The 23655-nt window shown below is 41.5% G+C and overlaps 2 protein-coding genes across 8 annotated transcripts in view; both read left to right on the forward strand.

Annotated features, from left to right (window-relative positions):
* The first annotated feature begins 223 nt into the window (after positions 1–223).
* Positions 224–7904, forward strand: LOC111236067 (ETS translocation variant 3-like protein). Its single transcript, XM_022764676.1, has 5 exons — positions 224–284; positions 1135–1369; positions 3269–3446; positions 5199–5328; positions 7087–7904. The coding sequence occupies exons 1-5, from the start codon at positions 224–226 to the stop codon at positions 7902–7904; spliced, it is 1422 nt and encodes a 473-aa protein (XP_022620397.1).
* A 4144-nt stretch (positions 7905–12048) lies between these two features.
* arhgef1 (Rho guanine nucleotide exchange factor 1) overlaps positions 12049–23655 on the forward strand; it is a 41374-nt gene continuing 29767 nt past the window's right edge. For 4 of the 7 annotated variants that reach the window (XM_022764644.1, XM_022764645.1, XM_022764650.1 and 1 more), the window contains exons 1-2: positions 12520–12820; positions 23198–23262. In XM_022764644.1, coding sequence (XP_022620365.1) covers positions 23236–23262 — 27 coding nt within the window. In that variant the 5' untranslated portion in view covers positions 12520–12820; positions 23198–23235. Of the gene's footprint in view, positions 12110–12519; positions 12821–23197; positions 23263–23655 lie in introns of those variants that run through there. The other 3 variants (XM_022764648.1, XM_022764647.1, XM_022764649.1) reach the window with 2 other exon arrangements.

Below are 23655 nucleotides of genomic sequence, written 5' to 3' on the forward strand. Positions count from 1 at the left end.
CATATTGCGCCTTTCGACCCTTATGCAATTCCTCAGTTTTCAACAAAGTTTCTACTCTTCACCTTCAACTTCAGCTAAAGTAAACCTGCTGGGTAGCTGACTCTGGCTTGAGCAAATCATTTTCAATCAAATGACAAATCACGTCAAGTCAAATAATCGTTGTTTACTAACTTTCCTTCCCCTCTATGCCGTCTCATTGTTTTCTTACAGGTGTTGTGGAGGCATGGACTGTAACTGCGTCAGTGATCTGCTGCTCCCCCCGGTGCCCGCACTCTGGACGCCAGGTCAGTCCCGCTGCCATGCTCAGATGACCAAAAGCAGGAGCTGTAATTTTAACTTTTCTTTGTTATGTCAGGTCTGCTTGAGGTCTGATTAGAGTATTTATTTAAAAAAAAAAAAAAAAGTAAAATACTAGTGAAAGAGCAGGAATCTTTAAACATTTTTTTTAATCTAGACCCAGATCGCGTGTGCAAATTGGTTGAAACCAGACAACCAAAACAAGCAAATTTAATTCTGATAAAACTTCACAAACATCACCATCATCATCAAAATCACATGTTAAAATTCATCTAAAAAGATTAACCACACACACACACACACACACACACACACACATTACTAAACAAATTGAGCCTCTGGTGGTAATTGGTTGTATGTCTAATGGTTTTACAAGGCTAGTTAGTGCCAGATTCACTTTTGGATGAGTCAAAAAGCTACTTAACTCCATCAGTGATGTGCATACAGTCGGCTTTTAGAATTCAGACCCGAGCAGCATCAATCAGATCTCTCCCAGAGAGCTGTCATCATCCCACTGACCAATCTGTTGAGGCTAGAGGGCATTAGTGCAGACTAACATTGCTCAAGGCACGCGCTGTGATATTAAACACATCATCCCTCACCTCCATCACTCATCAGTCATTCAGACAGCAACAACCCCCCCACCACCACCACCACCACCAAACACACACACACACACACACAAACACACACGCGCACACACACACACACACACACACACACACACACACACACACACACACACACACACACACCCTACCCCCCCAATGCCTAGCAAGCAGCGGGACAAATGACAGGCCCTAACATCCTCCTCTCTTTCCTGCTCCCTCTGCCCAGGGTTCGCCTTCCCAGACTGGGCCTACAAGCCTGAGTCGAGCCCCGGCTCCAGACAGATCCAGCTGTGGCACTTCATCCTAGAGCTGCTGCAGAAGGAAGAGTATCAGGGGGTGATCGCATGGCAGGGAGACTACGGCGAGTTTGTCATCAAGGATCCAGACGAGGTGGCTCGGCTGTGGGGGATAAGGAAATGCAAACCTCATATGAACTATGACAAGCTGAGCAGGGCACTGAGGTATGACAGGAAAACAACATTATTCTGGTGTGTTTGGCGTCTGTGCACCTTCGTGTACATGATGTGTGGAATGTCAAGCAATAACACTGTTGTAACAGATAAATCAAGACGCTTATCACCCCACGGTTTACATATATTGTTTACTCTTCTGTGGCTGAATGCTCACTGAAGAGTCTCTTTTCCATTTTCGTAAAAATGGAAAGATAAAGGTGGGACTTTTCCTAGGGAACGTCAATACCCTCAATTTCTCCTTATCTGTGGACATCCTAATGGAAAGTTCACCATTGAGCTGCCAAATAAAAAATTCAATAGGGATTTCAAAATTAAGCCCAAGTCTGAAATTGCCTGGACTTCTTCAGAACAGGGAAACTGCTCGGCACAGAACTTTCTGAAGGCGATTAAAACAATACGGTTCACACTCCATACCTTCAGCATTTTACACCCCCAACCACACACGCAGTTTTCTTATGCAAATGCACACTACCCCAACTTGTTCTCCTACCCCCCCCCCCCCCCCCCCCGCTTTCCTTTGGCCTCTTTTTAATGGGGGCTGTCGTCAGAGTCTAATTGTTATGAATTGGCTGGGGCCACAATTAGCCTTCTTAATTAGCCTCACTTAATTGCTCAATTAAGGGCCACGGCACAATTGCCACGCATAGCAAAACACGTACACATCATTGCACTGAGTGCAGCCACTGTGGATACATGCTGATACGTACATGCTGCTGTGTTTGTTGATATAATGCGCCTGCATAATGAGGAGCTGCTCACCAGTATTTAGTGCTGAGGTTGTCTAATGCACTCTGTGTTTGGTGCACTTACTGTGGTCACTTTGAAAGAAATGGCACTAGAGATATATACTATATCACGATAAAACATCCGCAGGTTTTTCAGATTGCAGCATCACACCGCCCCCCCCCCCCACCCCACCCCACCCATGCGCTTCCCCTTCATCCCCGCCTGAGCACTCAGCTCCTTTACCTGAACCAGATGGCTGCTTGTTTTGCCCTTACTGCCGATCAGCCTGGCATCCTGGCAGACTGAACAGTGTGACACCTTAGTGGGTGGCACAGGAAACCGGTATGACTACAGCTCGACATGCCCAGCGGGTGACACCTGAGGTTGTTACCATGGAGACTCCTCTTGTTGTCCCCCCTCTTTGTAAATGTGCTTTGCTGTGGGGAACAGTGGCCGTTTTTCGTCGGCATGCACATTTACATGACAGTTTCAGAGATGAGTCAAATTAAATACCAGGATGAAAATAGGATTTATACAATTCTTTTCATACCTCTCATTTTCTTATTATTTTCACTTAAACAGTTACAAATTTGTGTTTTATGAATAAAATCTGATTGTTTACTTAGTAGAACTACACCTTTTTTTTCATTTTAAGACACCATTTCATTCACTTTGATGCTATAATAAATATTATACAATAATATAATACCCATATTTTTTTTAGATTTATAAATAGTCTTGTGCATGATGAAAGAAGTATTTTGTCTTGTTGTTTTGCTGCTGTTGTTTTTTGTTCTCCAGTTCACTGCATGTTAAGGGCTTCAGACACTTGAAGGGATTCGGCTTTTTGACTTTGTGTCTGTTAACAGCTGAATAAAATTTCCCTCTACAGGAGCATATTGTGTTGAATCAAGGCAGTCAGACATGAATTGATTTGAGGAAGGAGGAGTTGAATAAAAACAGTGGGAAATCAGCATAGCTCTCACCCCACAGCGCTGAAGTTGTTTACTTATTCTTTTCTGTTGGTGATGAAATACAAAACCTTGATGTGAGCATTATATTAATCCTCCTCTCCTCTTTTCCTTTTCCTCTTCCTTTTTCCTTTATCTTTTATCCCCTCACTCTATCCCTGCTTCGATATGCTCTCCTCCTCCTTTGCAGGTATTACTACAACAAGCGCATTTTGCACAAAACTAAAGGGAAACGTTTCACCTACAAGTTTAACTTCAGTAAGGTCGTGCTGGTGAACTACCCCATCCTGGACATGGCCAACTCTCCCTTCTTCCTGGCCCAGAATCACTTCAATGGCGGCTCCACCGCACCAGACTGCACCCCAGAGGTACGAAGGGTACGATGGAGGGACTGGGAGAGGGCGGAGGGAGTTATTTTAATATATATTGTAAGATAAAAAATGCAGATAATGCAGTGTCAGTCACGTAGAAAATGACCATAAATTTATAGTCTGACACATTTTTGAGAAATGAGACACATTCATTGAAATCTAAATTATATCCATATTTTGTCTCTATGGCAGGTAATAATAAAAAATGGTATTTAAATACACAGGGAATAAAGAAAGAGCAAGAGAAACTTGCAACAAAAAGAAGAACAAGGAGAAATGGCAAGACACACAACTCTTTTTTATTAATAGTGATTTAATTCAAGTAACTGAAATCCATTTCTCTCAGCTATTTTGCCGTTGTATTTCTCAGGCCCCTGCTGTGCATTTGATTTTGTACAAGAGAATGTGTGGTATTCACCATATCTATCTTTTATTCACTGTCTCTACTGGTGATCATAATAGAATACAACTCACTTATTATTTGCCCTGTGAGACTGTAAAATTTTTACAGAGATAAATTGTATCCGAACACAGAAAGAAGGAGGCATGAACAAAAAATGATGATTTAGTTCAAAAATAATGACTTTACTTGTAGGTCTATTAAAGCGATCAGATATTTATAGAAAATAAAACAATGAACAAATCCATTTAAATGTGTCTATGCTAAATTATGAACATAGCCACACAAATTGTTTCAGAAGACTCTATTTTCTAACTTTGATTTAAGTGCTAGCGTGCAGTTAATTTTATTTCAAGCAACTAATGTCCTAGAAAGTGCACATAACTTGAAAGTACAGTAAGAGAGAATCATCCATCATTTGTCTCCGCCATCCTTAAGATGGGATAAGGAGACACACACTCTGAAGGCGACAGTGGAGGGAGACGGTTTTAACTTGTCCTTAAAACAAAAGAAGACATTATCCCCTCCTTCTCTTATCCCCGTCTCCGATGGCGAATCCATCTGTCATCGATTGAAAATGAAAGAAATAGAAAGCAAAGGGGTCGCGTTAGATCAGATCAATGGCGGGTCATTAATGCGGTTTGTTAAGCAACGCAGATCTCGCAGCTTGGGAGTACAGTCTCGCCTTTCAAACTTGGGGCTGTGGGGTGACAGATACTATTGATCCACAGTCCTGCTTGGGGAAAAAAATCCCCCTTTGTCCCCTTGATTCCTGAGATTCAAGTGTTCCATTTATTTTTTACCTTGTCTCCTTCTCCTTCACATATTTTACACATCGACACACACACACACACACACAGACAGACACACACACACACACACACACACACACACACACACACACACACACAGCTGCACTACATCCTGAATGGATGTCAGTCTCTCAGATCTCAGTCCTATTCGTCCTGTGTCCCTTCACAATCCCTCTCTCTTTTCTTGTCATTTATCCTTTGTGCCCGCAATCTTAATCGCTGGTCTCCATTTGACTCTGTACTCTTCCTGCCTTTGAGTCTCTGAGCCTCTGCGTCCTCCTACCTCCCTTTTTACCACGACTCCCATGGCACCCATTTTATCCTGTCCTTGCTGCGACTGTGTCACTGTTTGCATCACACTCTGCGGGGTGCTGCTGTCAACATGTGACTTTGCTCCGCATTACACAGCAGCACCATAAGGTTGGATTTGTGGGAATACATGTGCTTTATTTAGGAAGTTATTGTCAAGGCACAAACTCATTTTTTAAATCTTTTTCCTCTCTCTTTTTTTTTTTTATCTCTCTCTTTGTTGCTCAGGCCATACAGTCCCTGTTTCCCCGCTTGCCAGACTCCGGCAGAGGAACATCCCTGTTTGATCGAGGGACCACGGCACCGGGGCCTGAAGGAGACAAGCTGAGACTGGACACATTCCCTTTCCTCAGTTCAGGTGAGCCGACAGAAGAAGAAAACTTTGTCAAAAACTTAAAGTTGCCTGAGCAAAAACAGGAATCTTATAGTATCCCAGAGACAAAGCCATCTTCATGAGGGAAAAGACAGCTTGTACAGAGGGTGTGTAGGCAGTGTATACACAGAAAGTAGACCTTCTTAAACAAAGGGAGGAGGAGAAGGTAGAGAGGAAGCAGGAGAGCAGAGAGAGCATTGAGGATATAGGGAGGCTTGAGCATTTATTGTTAAAGGAAATAAGAGAGATGGCTGTCCCAACGCACCCTGCAGTGAGACTGTGCTTCAGGTGAGAGAGGCCATGTTAGCTTGTGAATTATGCACATCAGCGGTGGTAAGAAACAAGTTGAAGGCTGGAGAAGTCACCCGCCCTTTCAGCGTGATTGTTCGCAATTGTCCTCCTCTTTTCTCTGCACGCACGAGTTTCTACAAACGCAGCGTGGATTTGTGCACGTTTGCGCGATTGACAGTATGTATGTGTGTTAATGTATCTGCCTTTGTTTGTTTTTCTGCACGCTCTATGCGTGCATCAGAATGTGTACGCCGAATGTGCAGAGCTAGAGAGAGGTAGCATGTAAACAGATGTACTCACACACACACATGCACTCCTCATCACACAACCTGCAAACCCACCCCCACCCCTCTCCCTCCCCACTCTGTTTGTCCTCAGGTCCTATTCCCCCCTTCTTCCCTTCTCACCCTCCTCTCCCTCCCATGTGTCCCCGCTGTCCTAATCCCTTCCCAGGCAGGAAGGCCCTAATTGAGGGTGCAGGCTTCAGTTTGTGGCCTGTGGGCGCCCATTACTGTGTTTTCATAAGCAAGTGAGGCCTGCCTGACTGATTCAATATTCATGTGTCTGCCAGCTACTCCTGGCCCAGCACGCAGAGACTTCACCACTGTCAAATTAGCCCTGCATAGTAAATAACAGAGTGAGAGAGAGATAGGAAGACTGGGAGAGATGGAGGGCGCAGCAGAGAGAGAGAATCTTTGAGTTGGTTGTCAGTTGGAAGGAAGTACAGTAGGGTTGAGAGGCAATGCTTTTGTTTGTTCATTAAAATTGAATTCCAGCATCACCTCAAATTTACCCCCTTTTTCTGTTATCAAGTGATGCTTACAAGGAACTGAATTGAAATATGGTGCAATATTTAATTTGCTACACCTTAAGGATTTTGCTTAATCTAAAATGATATGATGACATGTCAAAACGTGTAGGGAGGGGGGGTGACAGGAGCTTGACAGTTTACAAGTTTTCTTCCTGTCAGTCATTTAACCTCTGGAAGTACACAGACTCGTCTGCTAATACATTCTTCATTATTTCTCCAATAGATTTTTCAACAAGGTGACTGTCCCCACTGTGTTGATGTGCAGTCAGAACAGTGGCAGCATGCCTCCAACTATTTCCTATTTAACATACTGAAATAATACACCATTTGGAGGATGTAAACTCTGCTTGATTAGTTGCTTGATTTTTTATTTTTTTTTGTTTTGACTGCAGTGCAGAATCTTTGTGATCACATCTGGTTTGCAGCAGTGTGAAGTGGGTGTACTACACAGTACTGGCATGCATAAATGAACCATCAGATTTTTGTTGAAAGCAACCGTGCCAGAATTGGCCCCTGTGGCTTCTGATTAGAATTGCTAATACCGTTGAGCATAATTAGTGAACATTCTTGGATGTTGTATGTCAAGAAACCTTTGGCCCTTCTGAGTTCTAACCTCCGTCTCTGGATTTTCTCTGTCCTAGGTGCCCCATGCTACTCCAAACCCCCGTCCCTGCTGGGCCCGTACCCTCGCAACCCACCCTTTGACTACCCCTGGGGCTTCAACCCCTACCTCCCAGGGGCCTTCTCTCTCAATAACTGCCCCAAACTGCCCCCTGGCTCCCTCTACCCCTCCCAGTTTTACCCCAACCCTTTGCAGAGCAGCCTTTCCCAGCTGCCTCACCCCTTCTCCTCCCTGCTCCCCCCAGGGGAAGCAGGTGGGGGTGAGAGGGGAGCATCGGGGCAAACTGGAGGGACGAACGGCACAGCGGGTGGTCAGCCAGCCAGACTCTGCCTGCCACCCTACCCAGGGAGCCTGTCGATGGCTCGGACGGACATTGGCAACGGGGCGACACTTGGGGAAAGGGAAAGGGTGGAGACCAATCCTCCTGGCACGGGGCTGAGCCTGGGGCTTGGAGCGGTCGGGCTGGGATCCGGGACTGGGACAGACCAACAGAGCCCCACAGAGAGGAGGGGGGGGGTGAAGCAGGACCCGGAGTCGGACTCAGACCTGGAGATCACAGATCTGAGCGACTGCAGCTCGGAGAATGAAAACGAGCATGAATTTGGCATCGGGAAGGAATCCAGCCTGGCAAACCGATCACAGATTGTGTTGGATGGAAAGAAAGGGAGCGTGCTGCCACCCATCTCCTCGCTCCCTCCAACAGTGTCTCCACATCCTCTGAAGAGCCTGATTCCCATCACTCCTCCTCCGCCCTCCCTGGCTCCGTCGCTCTCCCCTTCCATGGCTCTGCATGAAAGACACAGGGAGACAGAGACTCTCAAAATGATACACAGCTAATACATTTTCTCCTGCGTCCACCATCTTGCCAGTCTATGCTCTGATAACTCTCTTCTTCTCTCCTTTCATTTCTCTGCAACTCTTTTCTGCTTTAGATTATCAACTCTCCCATCAGTCTTGATAGATACTTTTCCCAGGAAAGGCAGTTATGCTCTTTACTTCTAAAATTACTGTTTCCCTGCGTAAGTTTTTACTTGCCTACAGTCCATTACACTACCGACTTCCCCATCTCGGAACATATGGGGCGTACAGTTTTAAGTGTATCGGCTGTCTGTGTCACCATCTTGTCCTTTCTGTTTTGATCTCTCACACTAAATGATCACGCCGTGGTTTGCAGACTTGTTTACACGTTGCCAGCAGCACTCTACAATTTGCTGTCCGCAGCCGAGCTATGATAGAAGGCAGCGAGGTAGTAAATTACAACACAGCAATGCCTGCCTTGGCAAACATTAACAAACAACATCCCTATACTAACAGAACAGAACAACAAATATTGCTCAGATCAATCCAATTTTACAGATCTGTACTGTAATTATTGAGATCTGGTCTATATATACAGTATAATCACTATGACTTTTGAGATATAGTCAAATACTGCCACCTAGTGGTCCTTTCAGGCAACATCTCCCTCTGAGAGATCATCTCTGATCGTAAACCTGTGCTTGAAATTGTTGCCCTTAAGTTTATTTTGCACTTACTTTTATATGATATAGTTTCTAGCAGGTTGATTTAAATGTTAAAAATCCATATTTCTAATAGTGCTAACTGTGGTAGTCAGTGAATATTTATTTTGTCCCGTGGTTCAAGTATTTCCTGCACATTTTCTGAACGGAAAGAAAAAGAGAGCAGAGAGAGCTGGGCCAATCTAAAAATTTGTATGAATATTTCTGTGTATATATTTTAATATGGTGTACATTACATTTAATTATTATTCACTATGATAAGATTTAGCTGTATTGTTGTGATTTAATTCAGTATTTAAACATGTTGGAAAAATTATAAGCTTAGGTGTATCAAAGTTTAAATTATTAATGGCAGAAGATCTGCACTCTGAAGATGTTTTTCTATGATGAGGACAGAGGTCACACTGGGAATTGTCTCTGATTTTCTCAACCCCAGTTAATTGTGCCCTTTGGTCATTTTTGCCAGATGCCCAACGTACAAACCCTTTGGGTTCAAATATATGCCGGTAGACTTATTTTTATAGTTAGCATTCACCCAGTGTAACTGTACTGTAATTAGTCAAATGTGAATAATATTGGTCTTCGCATTTTCTTTTTTAAATCCTCCCCCGAAAATCTGTTTTGATTATTTTTCAATCAATGCTTTTTGTCCATGCCAGCAGCAAAGCAATTCAGTTTGCTTGAGGACATTTAACAGTGGAAAAAAATATTCAAAAACTGTTTATCTGTTTTTGACCAACTTCCTTTCTCCGGCCCAGTTTCTCAGCACAGAGTGAACAATAAACCATATTGTACAGCTTCATAGCCTTTATAGCCTATGGTTTGTCAAACAGTGGCGGTATACGATTAGTTGTGAAAGCTCTATTGTAAAGTTAATGTAAAGCTCTATGTTTGTTGAGTTGCTACAGGAAAGGCCTCCAGTCACCTCCATGTGGACTTCACTGACTAACAGCTGTAAATACTGTTTCCTCTGTGTGTGTATGTGTGTGTACACATCCAAAATTGACAATGCAGTGGTTTTACCTGTCATCTCTCTTTGTTTTACTGTAAAGAAGAAAAATTGAAAGTGCAAAAAAGAAGAAAAAGATTAATATCTTCAAAAGCAATAAACATTATTCTGGATAGTGGACTGTTGTTGACTGTGATCTTGTTATTCATTTTGTTCACAGCGAACAATGAAGGGTGAGGTGGCTCTTCAAATTTCTGTCATAATCTTTGAAGCTACTTAAGCAATTTATAGCAGTGAACAAACCTTGCTAATATTTTTGGGACAACAAAGTATATTTTGAATGAAACTACATTTTTCCATCTGGTCACTTTATATCTCCTGTAGTTAGTAAATATATAATATAAATAAACCAGATGTGACTGCTAATATCTGATAACAAAAATTAAAGTTTCTTTTGCAAACCTGCAAATATGTGATACCAGAAATAATTAGCATTAGAGTTACATTGTGAGCAAATGACAAATTAAAATTGAAAAATATAATTTGATCATAGCAAATTAATCTGGATTTCTTAATCAGATAAACAAAATATTAATTAGATTCATTGAGACAGTTGAGGATAAAATTAATAGATAAATTCTTAGGATAATAGTGTCATGTATGTTGACAACTTAAAAAACATAGCACTAAGTAATTAGTCACAAACACAATGCCAGATAAACAGTAAATCAAATTCACTTTATATGTGAATACAATTAAATTGAAAAAATTATGTTATTAACAATGAAAAGACGTCATCGCTCTTTGTTCATTTTGTGTGTTTAACTTGTTCTCCAGTTTTAAGGTTCATTCCTGTTCTCACCATTTGACAAGCTACAGAGAGGTTAGGACAATAATAAGAATAACAATAATTTACTGATTAAATTAAAAATAACTACAAGCATTGATGGACATCAGGGAGAATGTAAACTTTGAGGACAGGTGCGAGGTGTCATAACCTCATAGATACATGTATTTAAACACTGATTTATACAAAGTTTGATGGACTGTTATGTGTCGTGTTATAATATTTCGAATTAAGGGCAAAAATGAACAGTTTGTTCATCGAATGTGTTGATAACTGTAGACACAGAACTATATTCACCTGTCTGAAAATGACTTGAACAGGAATTTAAATCTGTGAAACAACCTCGACAGAAAAACAGATGAGACTTTATTGTCCTCAAAGGGTTGCGCACTACACACAGAGACACCCACACAAAACCTCCCGGTACAGCAAAACATATGTGCATGTGGAAGTCATATGTAAGTGCCAGTAAGTGCCAATGACAACATGGTGTGTGAGGTCAGAAAAATACTGTTGCACAGTTTGAACAAAGAGGGTATCTTCTGGGAATTTGTGCATTCTCACAGGTAAATAAAACAACCATATGTCCTTAACTCACACATCAGCATCACTTCTCAAGCACCTAGCAGCCACTCAGAATACGTGACAATTAGATTTAGTTCGTGATCCAAACCTGAAGGAGCAAACCTGAAGGTGGAAACAGTTAGGTTGAATCTAAAAGGTAAAGTAGGATGCTGTGTGAGGGTCCACATCATACTGCAGTTTGTTGTTAGCCAGACCAGAGCCTCTGTACACTGTGTCAGCATCACAGTGCTATGACCATTCACACAGACCCATACACTCATACACATCTTTTAATACTTAAATTCTGACTTCTACTTGGATTCATGTTTTATTATGATTTATCATATCTGCCATAATTCCACTTCAGAGAATAGAAGTAGTAGTTTGTACATTGTACATACATTTTTCTTTGCTGTTCTACACCAATTTTGAAATGATCTCAGGTTTGAGTCCTTTCCTACTACACACCTGGATTTAAATAAGGAGATAACAGAGTAGAGTGGGCAGTGTGTCAATCAAGCCTTTTTTGTAAAATCCAAAAAATGTAAGGCCTAAATAGACCTTATTTTAAGCCAACATGGACAAGAACTCCTTAAAGTTCTCAGAATAAAAGGTATATTTGAAAAGCAACAATTCAGTGACAGCTGGTTTGACTGAAAGCTCAAGAACAGCTATTAAATAGACCAAGGGTTGAGGTTGTTTTTTTCCTAGGTCAAGAATGAAATTTGAACCTAAGACTTTATTCTGTTATAACAAAATTATAACTGGGCTAAGTCTCCAGTCATGACAGCCATCTAAAAGTTTTTACTAAATAGACAATTTGTATGCTTTTTTTGCAGGGTCATATTAGTTTGAGAGTACAGGTCAAGTTAGATCAGGACAGTCAGTGAATGTTCAGATGGGAAGGGCCCAGGTCATGTCTATGTTTCTCCACAGGGTGGCGTATGAAAGCCATAGTTGAAGTGAAGTGATCAGGTAGGGGAGTAAAGTTTGGTTTGAGCAATCCACTCTGCCAACAGATGCCTTGATTTCACGACAGACAGATGTTCCTTTATGTTGCCTAACAGCTGGAATCTCTACAGACTGGCTTCGCAATAGTGTGTGAAATGTATTTGTGGCTCTATGGAAACTAACAGATCAGCTGGGAAAAAGAACATAAAAGGTGAAATAATGTATGCTTCATACAGCAGAGCTTGGTTGTTTAGGAACAAATAATCGACTAATTTAGGAAGAAAATTAATTTTCTGGTCACTGCTATGGTTTGGACACTAATACTGATGATGAGTCAGAAATCAGGTTTAAGCAACAAAGTTCCTCTAAGTTCATGTAGGAAATTTGCTAATAATTATTATTAGATAATAGCCTAAAATGTTGAAAGTGAGAGCAGTAGTGTACTGCAAAGTTGAAATAACGTACACTGCGCGTTGGAATATCTTGGCTAAATATCCCTTAACTGCAAATATGTGGCTTTAACCACATATAAATCACACACAGGCATAAATATCATTGGCCTAATTATAAAATACTTACTGCTCAGTAGCACAGTGTGGACTCAATGGGGACGGGTTACTGTGTAACACAGTGCGGAAACAACCCGTTTTAGACGGTTTACTTTTTTTTAATTGACAGTGAAGCCATAAAACACACAAAGGTAATAAGTGAATTTATTACCCGTGTTTATATGCTATCGGACACATTGCACTCGATAATTTTGAAACGCCAAATCGTTGCTTTTTAATCACCGTCTGCTGATCACCCTCTGCTTTTTTTATGTGTACTTCCGCGTACAATGTTTTTTTCCCACTGACACACGGCAACTTTCGAACAGGAAACCTATTAGACGCGCTGCTTTTCGTTTTCTCTCAATTTAAGGGTGAGTACATCATTTTTAATTCTTTGCAGACAAACTTTATAAAGAAACTGAACTTTTATGGCGTTGTTTGATATGTTAAAAGTCGCCATGGGTATTTGTTTAACCAAGAGAAACGGCTTACCCCCCCCCCTCCACACCTCTACAGCCCGAGCAGCAGACGGTAGCGTCCACATAGAGGAATGCTGTGTTCGGCTGGCTTCACCACATCTCATCTAACTCATATTTATATAAAAAATAATAACGGGTTTATTGAACATTTTGTCAAATTATTGTAGCACCGGGAAATATTCTAGCTCTTTTGGGAAACTTGAAGTATTAGTCAGAAGCATTAAAGTAGCTGTTATGTGGGTATAACAACTTCAGGTAGCAGAGTTGGACCGTGTGTAGCTAATTTCTGGCAAAGCCATCTAACATTTTACGGCTTGACTGGTTAAGGTCTTATCCCAAACTACAAATAACTTTAATATTCCCAAATGGAGTTATGCTGTGTCATTGGTACTCAGTGGAGAGTTTGTAGTTGGCGACCTTGTGAAATAGTTTGTATTGGTGTCTTCTTTGCAAGAGAATCTTACTGAAATCTATCACAAATGTGCAGTGGTTGTTTCTCATAAGGAAAATCCAGCCTAGAGTCTAAAGCTGCTTGTATTTTGTTCCTCTTAAATGTCCGTTTTGTTGTTTCCAGCTGTGTCCATTTGAAAGAAGGGCACTTGGCAGTGTGATTACAGACTTAGGTGAACGAGCCCTTTGTTTTCCTCTTATTCATTTGTCAACATTGTTTTTGCACAACATGAAAGTAGGCTACAATCTTGCTGCTCTGTATGACATCAGTCCCTCCCAGTTTTCTCTCTCCCCTCCCCTCTCTCTATACCACTCACTCATCATATCAGCCCATATAGAGCATATAGAGTTGGGGGTGTCCATTCAGACAGTGTTCAATAATTAGTGTCTGCATATAATTGATTACCCATGTTGATTTTGCCTTGTGAAACAGAGGACATGGCCTGTGCAGAATAGGCAAGAGTTTCCTGTGCTCACAGGAAACTGCAATTACTGTACATCTAGTTCAGCTTCATTATCTGAATGCAGTCATTAACTAAAGATAGGAGGCTGGAACAGTGTGGGTTGTGCTTGCCAGTAAGTCGTCATGTTTTCATTAATCACTCCCTGAAGAACAACAGGTTTTTTTTGGCAGGTTTCCAGGCTAGTTTATCTTATTTGTGCCTATATATGACTTTTGCTCCTCACAGGTTTTGGTCTGCAAGATTGAGCTCTGTCTAAGCAAACTCACATTTCCAGTGAGTGCTAATAACAGCTAGTTTTGCTAATTATTATACGTGCTGTGTATGTGTGTGTGTTAAGGGTGTTGCAGCTGGCGGTTTTTGGAGACTGTGACGTGTTCGCAGCCAGTCGCTGCACCCCAGAGGCCCCATGTGAAGCAGGCCCTGCCACTTCCTGTTACGCTCTGTTAGACCAGAGGAGCACTGCACTTGTCATCTCTCTCTCACCATGTTTTACAAGTGCAGGCTTGTCTGGAGCCCAAAGGCTACCTTCTCTTCCTTTTAAAGGAATGTTGGCTATTTAATCTGAGTTGCTGTGCCGCTCTCTCCCTCCCTTTCTCTCACTCTCTCTATTGTTATAGGCCTACATAAACTCACCCACATCCACTGTCTCTCAGAGGGGAGCAAGATTAACTCAGATAGTGCTTCAGTGAGGTGTAACACTTATTGTTTATCTCTTTGAGAGATACCCAACAACTGGAGGGACAGGTAATGGCACCCACGGTGGATCAGCCAAGGGGTGTCCTTAGGGTCTGGAGCTGTGTTAAAGGCAAGATAATAATTTACTGTAGTCAGGCTCGGACTTCAAAGGGAGCACAGGTATTCTTCTCTGGCTGCAGTTAGGTTGACGCACAGGCAGCAGATAATGAGAGACAGAGCGGGCTGGGCTGCTCATCTTCATAGGGAAATCTACTGATTCCTCCTGAATGAGCTCAGTGGTTGAGATGGGGTGAAGTTACAAAACTCTCTGCGTGAATGCATAGAAAGTTGGTTAAGCTGAAGTGGGCATGTGACACAACTATACCTGTGAAACGACAGGTAATCTCAGCACTGAACAAAATGTGTGTTCCTGTGTTTGTTTGCATGGACGAAATAAAGTTTAGATTACTTGGATACATTGGAGACGCCTTGACTTGATTGGAAATGGTTCGGCAACTATATTGATAATCAATGACTTGTTCGAGTCATTTTGTATGAATAAATGCAAAACATTTGATGGTTCCATGTTCTCAGATATGTAAATATTTTAGGTTTTGGACTAAACAAAACAAACATGTCACCATTTTCCCCTGTTTCCTAATGTTTTATAGACCAAATAATTAATCGATATGTTGAGGAAACAATCTGCAGATTAATCTATAATGAAAATAATGATAAATTGCAGCCCTAAAATGTAGTGTGGTTTGAAAAGTGTGGTTTGAAAAGATTTGTCAGCTGAATTCTTGCTAGACCGTGTCTATTTCTTTAATATCTGCAGTTGTTGTTGGTCAATTACTTGTATTGTGTAAAATCAGTGCATCACTGTGATGTTGTGCCTTGATTTGTCTGTTAATTACTGGATTATTGACTGGATTAACCTCAAATAGGCATTCCCATGTGCTTATTTTATCTGTTAATAATTTTTCAAATTAAACCTTCAGAGAATGCTTTACATTTTATAGAAGTCACATTGAGGTCAGAAACCTCTTTTGCACGAGGGACAACAGCATAAACAGATATAAAAGTACTATAACAGACCTCGCTTGACCTTTTTCACCAGAGACATTTTGACGTCACAGTAGGGGAGTTACGGGTGTAAATGATAAAAGTAATGTTGCCGGAGTTCCATGTAGCTGCTTCGGTTTCAGGGTGCTGTTGTTGTTACTGCTTGCTCACTGTTACACTGTCGTGGCTGAGAAAGGCTACGGCTGTGTCACTCATTCACTACAGTGGTTTACTCTGCAGTGAGCTCTCATTGGAGATTTTGGACACCAATGCTGATTACTATCATTTTGAGTCATCTGTGGCAAGTGTAATGTCCCATGACTGTCATTTTTGTATCAGTTAGATGTGACAACTGTCATTGTGGGACTGTTCGGAGGAAGTAGTGCTATGAACACTGAGGGGAATTTAAGAGGCCACCAGATAAAACATAATATGCACATATGTTAAATGGTGTGAGTGATTTAAGAAAAAGCCAAATAATTTACATTACTGAGTACTATAATAATATTGTAATAATAATAAGACTTCATGCAAATTGTCTATGGCTGGTATGAAGGGATATAATGATAAGGGGTTTTATTACTTTAAAGGGGTTCCCCAGTGTAGCATTGCACTTACAGTGGGTATGGGTCAAGCTCCAACAACATTTGATCCTACATTTCCCATAATGCAACTCCATAGTGGGTTTTTCTTGACCCTCTTTTTCCTGGTAAATGCCCACATCTTTAAAACCCCACACTCACAGTTTCTAATGCAGGTTTTCTGTTATAAGTCAGAGTCCAAGATGAGATAACCATGATGATGTCATAGTGACATCATCATGGTTATTTTTGCGAGAGTGGGAACGTTTCCCTCAGAGCCACAGAAGATTCTATAAAACAGTTTTTTATGGTGAGTAAACTTACCTATATGTGTATAATTGGTTGAATACCCCTTTAATAGTGTAATGGCCCAACAGAACCCCACGACACTGATTTGTACTGACTCGTTCTGCACTTGACTGAGCTGACAAAGTCTTTTTACATAGACAAAACACTGATTGTTTTGTTAATTGTTTTGTATTTAACTTCATACCATTCATTGTAAAGTTAACTATAAACTATTCAGTAGTCTTATTTTGGCATCAGTCCATTCACAGGATGGCGATTCAGAAGTTAATCTATCCCACAGGTATTTTATCGTACCCCAAAGAGCCCAGTGTCTTCACCTGCCAATCTCTGTCATCTCTCTGCTGTCAATCAGGACTGCTTCACACTCTGCAGTAAAAACTAGACAAGGCTGCCTGCTCTCAGTATGTGTGGCCAAAGTGTGTGCATGTGTGAGACGTGAGACATATGAGACATGTGAGTCATGTGTGTACAGCAGTGACATCCCCTCCCCACAACTGAATGACGCCTTCAGGGTCCAAAATGAATCCAGTCGATCTGTTTGTGAGATGTGCTCTCACTCTCACATAATGCCAAGAGGATTCTGTTCAGGTATAGCCAGGGCTGCTAGCCAGGGCAAGTGCTTGTTCCACACACACTGAAAAAAAAGGTAGAAAAATGGAAAGAGTTACATCCATTTATCCAAGTGTGAGTCAGAGGGACGACTGGCAAGCTGATGTGTGTGATGGAGAGTGTGAGAGTGAGTGAGGGAAAAGAGAATGAGCTCTTTCATTTGAGGGTCAGAGTGGAAAAAGCGAGACTAGACTCCATAGATGATGTTTACTCTTGAGGAGGGAAAGATGGGGGGGTATGGTGGGGTGAAAGGTCCTCCAGTCTGAGGGACTGTGCTACATTAGATGCTACTAGCATAACACATACTAATGTGTGTAACATAGGCAACAGTCTTTGACAAGGAAGAAGAGTGTGTGGTATAGGGCTGGGTGATAAAAACCTTTATAGTGTGTGTCTACATCATAAAAATTAAGGTATTAAAATTTGCACAAACAGGTTACTTTTAGTCAAAAATTAACTTGGGTATAGCTGGCCTCATTAGCTGTTGAGACTCAACAGTCTTGTAAACTATTGCATGCTGGAATTTAATGCACCATTGTGACTACAGGTGACTGTGAACTCCAGGGGGTTAGCCACCTCTGGCTATGTGAACTTAACAGTGAGACAGACTAAAAAATGTTTCTGCACACTGTTTGGAATCGGCGTTGAGATTCTGCTCTGCTCAGTTTGTCCTTACCTGCCGGGTACAGGAGCTAACATTAGCTAGCTGTCTGCAGATATCAGGCTGTGATATCAGGCATGTCCAGTTCAGCTAAAAAACACAAACGGAAGGAGCGGACCGCTCGAAATGTGTTGAAACTGACTATTGAATTGGACAACGGTGTTCTGTTTAGAAACAATCCATAGCTGTATGTGATAACCTGTATTTTTTTTTTTGTCCATATCGCCCAGTCCTATAATACTTCTTAAAGGTTGAATACTAGCTCATTAAAGTGGAATTGTAGATATGCATTTAAATTTGAGTTAAAACACTGATTGTGGTCAGTACAGAGAACAGTCTGGGCTGAAGATTGAATTATCCCTTGATGCAGGATAGGTCTAACCTGAGAAAGAGAGAGAGAATGTTTCATATCTGGATTGCATTGGCATGAGGTTAGCATCGCGAATCAAGGTGTGCTTGTGTGCAAGTACAGAGGCATTTTTGGCAATGTTAGCCTCAGCTTTGATTCTAGGCAGGCGAAATTCCTTCCAGGAATATTCAGCAGGAGCCTTGGTATGGCTGCTTTGTTTGGTATCGTCTTAAAATCAGATGCAAATGAAAGCTGGATGCACAAACACTCAACAGAACATACTTGTTAATGAATGAGGAGCAGCTTTTGTCCCAAATGCTAATCAGAGGTTTTTGTGTTTGGCCTTAGCAATTACTGATCAGACACACACACACACAGACACACACACACACACACACACACACACACACACACATACACACACACACACATACACACAGACACACACAGACACACGCACACATGGAAGCAGTTAGGCCAAGCTGGAGGTTCACTCTGAACTGCCAATCCATGCCAGTCGATTGGCCCCGGCCTATCAAATGTTTCCATGAAGCCAATGACCTCTATATGGGGACATGGAGAGAGTGAGAGGGTTGGAGGGGGTGGGTTTGGGTGGGGGTGGCAGTTTGTTGGAGCAGGAGAGTGAACTGTACTTTGGCTCTAAGGAGAGACGAGAAAGTGAAGAGAACGCCTTGGTGAATATGCATGGCTGTAGAAGAAGGGAGGAAGTTCAGCCGTAGCTCATTTTTGTGGGATACCTTGTTTAACATCATCTCTAAAATCTTAACATAGGTTGGGGAGTCTTGCACTGGGATTTTTTTTGGGGGTGGGGGCTGTTCAGCATCATTAAAAACCTCTGAGAGCAATGTCTACTCAACTGAAATCATATGAAAAGAAGGTCAATGATTCTTTGCCACAGTTGTTTCCAAATAAAATCATATCACGAAAAGGTCATTGCAGTAAAACTCAAGGAATCCGGAGGGATTCAACAGCACGGTTCCTTTTGGACTTGTAGTAGAAAAAATGAACAACATGTAAGGTAGGAGCCTGTGCAGCAATGAAAAGACCTGCCTCTTCGGCACTATTGCCCATAATCTTATTTTAGCCACTACGTAATGGTCGTTAAATTACATAATTGACCCTTGTCTGCCAGCCATGAATGCACTGGCTGTCTTGGAGCGATTGTACAAGGGGCCGCTTTATTTTGGGCTGTAGGTGAAGGAGGGAGGTTAAGAGAGAGAGAGGAAAAGGAAAATGAAACATAAGATGTACAGAGATGAAACCTACCGAAAGAAAGGATTGCAGTAGAAAGGAGGATGTGGTGGTGAAAAAGAGGACGGAAAAAATGTTTGACGGCTCATATTCTTACACTTCTACCACAGATGAGCCGCTCCTTCTCTCAGGCATAGGCTGATGTCACTTCCCTCGCACACACTATCTGCCATGCTACTCTATCTTCAGTATCTCACAGTGTACCCTGTCCTGCTCTGTTTGCTTACCGTCAGTGCAGTGACGAGATTCCTGGGATATCTTTGCCCTCTGTAATGTTCAGACCACTGTTTTGTTGCCCTTTGAACTAACATGGAGATTTTCAGTCACATCAGGCCTTGTTATCTGAAAATGTCTCATCTCTGTGAGTTAAGAGTCAAGTTGTTTTTTGTCAATATTCTAAGATGCTTTTGTTTTCTGGATCCAGACAGATTTGATCAAAACTGAGGCCGTAGAGGTTGCGATGTCCCCGGCTGGTTTTCAGTCACTAGTATGAGTCAAGTGCCAAAACGCTGGATATTTCACTTTCTATTCTAATTAGAATTTATTGCACACTATTCTTTTAGCTCACCCATGAGAGCATACCACAATGAATTTCACTACATGTATTGTTTGTACACATGACAAATGAGCTTTACCTTCATTACACGGAATTAACTTTGGCATTTTTACTCCTAAGGTCCTGCTCTAACCCTGCTGCCACCCTCCATCCTATTGTGCATGCACATTTAGGCTATAAGCTTACTTTTTTGCACACATCTTGCAGTTGTAACCATCCCTGTGTGGCAGCATCCTGCATGTAAAATATAAAAACATGCACACTCACACATATGCTCTTTTAGGCTCTTTTAGGTGCCTCTGGGTCTGTTTTCACTGAGGTGCTAGCTTGCTGTCAATTCTGCCAGCTGCAGCCAGAACCATTTGGTCAAGGTTGAAAGCATCTAGTGTGTATGTGTTTGTTTTTTGTGTGGTGTATTTGGAAGCAAATGCATAGGTTGTAAGCTTTCAGGTGTAGTCCGTTGCTCAGACTCAGTTTCTGGATGATTCTGTGTTTGTTAGACTTTCCAAAGTTTCTCACTCTTTTTTTTTTTTTTCCATTGCTTTTTTCCCTTTCTTTCCACTGTTGCCGCCTTGTTCTTCATTTCCTGCTGCAGTGTGCCCCCTCTTTTAATTTCTTCTCCACGTACCTCCCCTCCTCCTCCACCTCCTCACTGAGGCCCTGGCTTTCTTTCTCTGTTCATTTTATAGGGTTCATATAGGCTAGTGTTTGCAGCCACAGTCATGTTGGTCATGGGAGTCGTACAAGTTTGTGATTGCAATTGGAACTGTCAGAAAAGCCACAGAAAATAAATTGGGTGATGAAACATTTAGAAACAATTTTGTGACGATGTGGAAAAAAGATTATGAAGTTACATATATGTCTCTGCATTTCATGTAGTTTAGGATCTGCCTTTCATCTCTTTTTTTAAAGTGTTGTTGTAACAAATTATTGAGCAATCAAACATATCATGAGGTCATCAAAATGCAAATGTCAGCAAAAACTTCAAATAACCCCTGAAGGCCACCTTCTCCTGTTGAAACTCTTTTCTTATGAACTGTCTGTTCCTCATTTGTTCGTCACTGGGTTTTGTTCTTGCTGTGCGGTAACTTCCCTTTCTGGTTCCCATGTGCACTTAGAGGCGAGTGGCAGTTTTTTCTGTCCTGTTTCCTACGGAAACATTTGTGGGCTCTTATTTCTTCACCTTTTCTCATTCTCTGCTGTTGTCTCCTTCTCTCTGCCTCGCTTTCTCTTTCTCTATCTCTTTCTCTCTCTCTCTCTCTCTCCCTCTCCCTCTTTTAATCTGATAGGTCATACAGGAAATGGCTCTGATAGCTTCCTGAGGAAATTACACCTACTTCCTGTCTGTGTGCCTCCCCATTTGCCACCTTCCACTCCCCCATTTTTTTTTTTTCCCTTTCTTCTTCTTTGCTCAGGCGCCTCAGGGAGCAGCAGCTGGAGGAGCAGTGCTGCTGGTAGGAATCTCCCCAGTCACTGCTAATGAGGCTGAGGCCTGATGAGAGAGCCAGATAAACAGCAGTGCAAACACAGCAAGCTATAGCCATTAGCTGCTGGGCTATTTTTGGGTACTGCATATAGAGGACAGGACGCAGCCTATTGTGACCAAGTGTAAGGAGAGAGCTCATACAATGGAATCTGTGGCCAGGTGCATCTAGTAATCTACACTCCAGCTAGCTAAAACTAATGCAGCCTAATACAAGTGGGGGTTGCATTTAGCTGCCTGCACCATGGACAACAGCAGAACTGCACTCGCTGGCTTGAGGCATCGTTTTCCTATGGAGAGACCTCCTCAACACTACACTTAAGAGTTCAAATAATTCTCACTTTCATATTGAATGAATGAATATTGAATATATTAACATATCAATCTAACATAAAGCCACTGTGTGTAGAATTGGTCCATGATTATAGCAGTTTTTAGATCATACAGATGGCATATGTTTTTCTTTTTGCTTAAAAAATGAGCCAATCCCTTTGAAAATTAATGGAATCTGCATGTTGCTTTCATCCCATCCATCTCAGTGTCCCTGGGTCAGATGCCTGCGGGGTAGATGGAAGATAGAAGTGGTGTGCATTGCTGTCTACCACAGCTTCTATAGGTTCTAACCCTCAAGGTGCCAAAGTTGGACAATTTTGCCACACCCAGAATTATTGATGTTTGCGAATTTTAACCCCCTGTAACCACACCCCACAGTAATGTCACAGTGTATTTGAGTTATACTTATCAGAAACAGGTATTTATTCTTTCTTAATTGGGTCCAAAGAGACGTTGATAATGTTGCCAGTCTTTTTGATGAACATGGCAACGGTTTATGTCTGTACACAGTTTTCCAATTCCTTGCAGAGAATTACATTTTTAAACTTGTGCTATTCCAGATGGATTAATTCAACTCAAGTTATGGTGAGAATAATGTAACACAGTCTTTATTGATGTTTGAATGATGGAATTAAACTGACAGATATGAAATGTAACAATAAGCATATTCGCCAAATTTTTCAAAGAAAGAATAAAACTGTACCCAGAGGCAAGATCAACTGGAGAGGGGCTTGGCACTTACCTCATAAATATTGTATATCAAACAAGGCTAAGGAAGTTCATTTTAAAATTTTGCATAATATATATTCTGCTAGTTGACTTATTACCAAATTTTTATACATTGATATATATTTTCTATGTGTGAAATATCCCAAAAGTTTCGGAAAGACCTAGAGTCTTACTTTTTTAATAATAATCCAAATGATCATATTATATGATCTTGAATATCTCATTATTCTATATGCAACATTCTTTATTCACAAACAGACATTTGCCATTTTTCTCCTGGAACTGAATTCTCCACTCAAGTCACTTAGTGTATTAAACAACAAAAAGAGTAATAAGCCTTTGGGATATTATGGAATTTTTTTCCCATTAATTCTGACTGAATATGTTAGTATTTGTGTATGTTTTTTTGCCTTACATTGTTTGTCTCTGTGTACGATTGTGTATCAGTGCTATCTATGGCACCTGTCTTGGTAGTAAAAGTCTGTGTTGTGGGGATTCTCTGTGTGCACCAATTAACTGGATTATCACTCAATGATAATGATGAAATTCATGCTCCGGTTGGTTCTAAAAAAAAAAAAAATGGTATCAGCACACCTTTACTCATTACACGCTGTGATGTTGACTGTGGCACTGTTTGTCATTGAAAAGCACCTGCATCATTTGACCTGGTCCTGGTCCAGCTCCAGCAAACTTATCACACTTCCCTCTGACAGTCACCATCATGTTATTACAGGAGCTTGATTGACAGGTGCGACCTCCTCCGATCACGGTATGGACGCTGAAGATGCCCACTTCGGGGTGAGGTCACAGTTTGACTCCTCCTCTCTTCTTGGCCAGAGGGGTTTCACAGGAAAACGGCTTGTTTTAACCATTTCTCAATGGATATCGGGTTTGCACAAGAGCTGATGTAACAGGGACTCGGTTATTATTAGGCTGCAGTGTGTAACCTCTTAGTGACCTGGTGGAAATATGAAATGCTAAACTGTTTGAATGATGAAACAGGTGCAGTTTTTCAGTTGCTTATGTACAGTATTAGACCTCAGCCTGGTCAGGGATGGAGAGGAATGCTGCTGTAAAGACCAGTTGTCATAGTACACGCACGCGCGTACACACACACACACACACATACACACACAAACACACACACACACAAACACACATACACACGTACGTTCACCGGCAGCTCCCCAC

This window comes from Seriola dumerili, unplaced genomic scaffold (assembly GCF_002260705.1).
Source record: "Seriola dumerili isolate Sdu_G_001 unplaced genomic scaffold, Sdu_1.0 BDQW01000551.1, whole genome shotgun sequence".
Classification (NCBI taxonomy): Eukaryota; Metazoa; Chordata; class Actinopteri; order Carangiformes; family Carangidae; genus Seriola; species Seriola dumerili.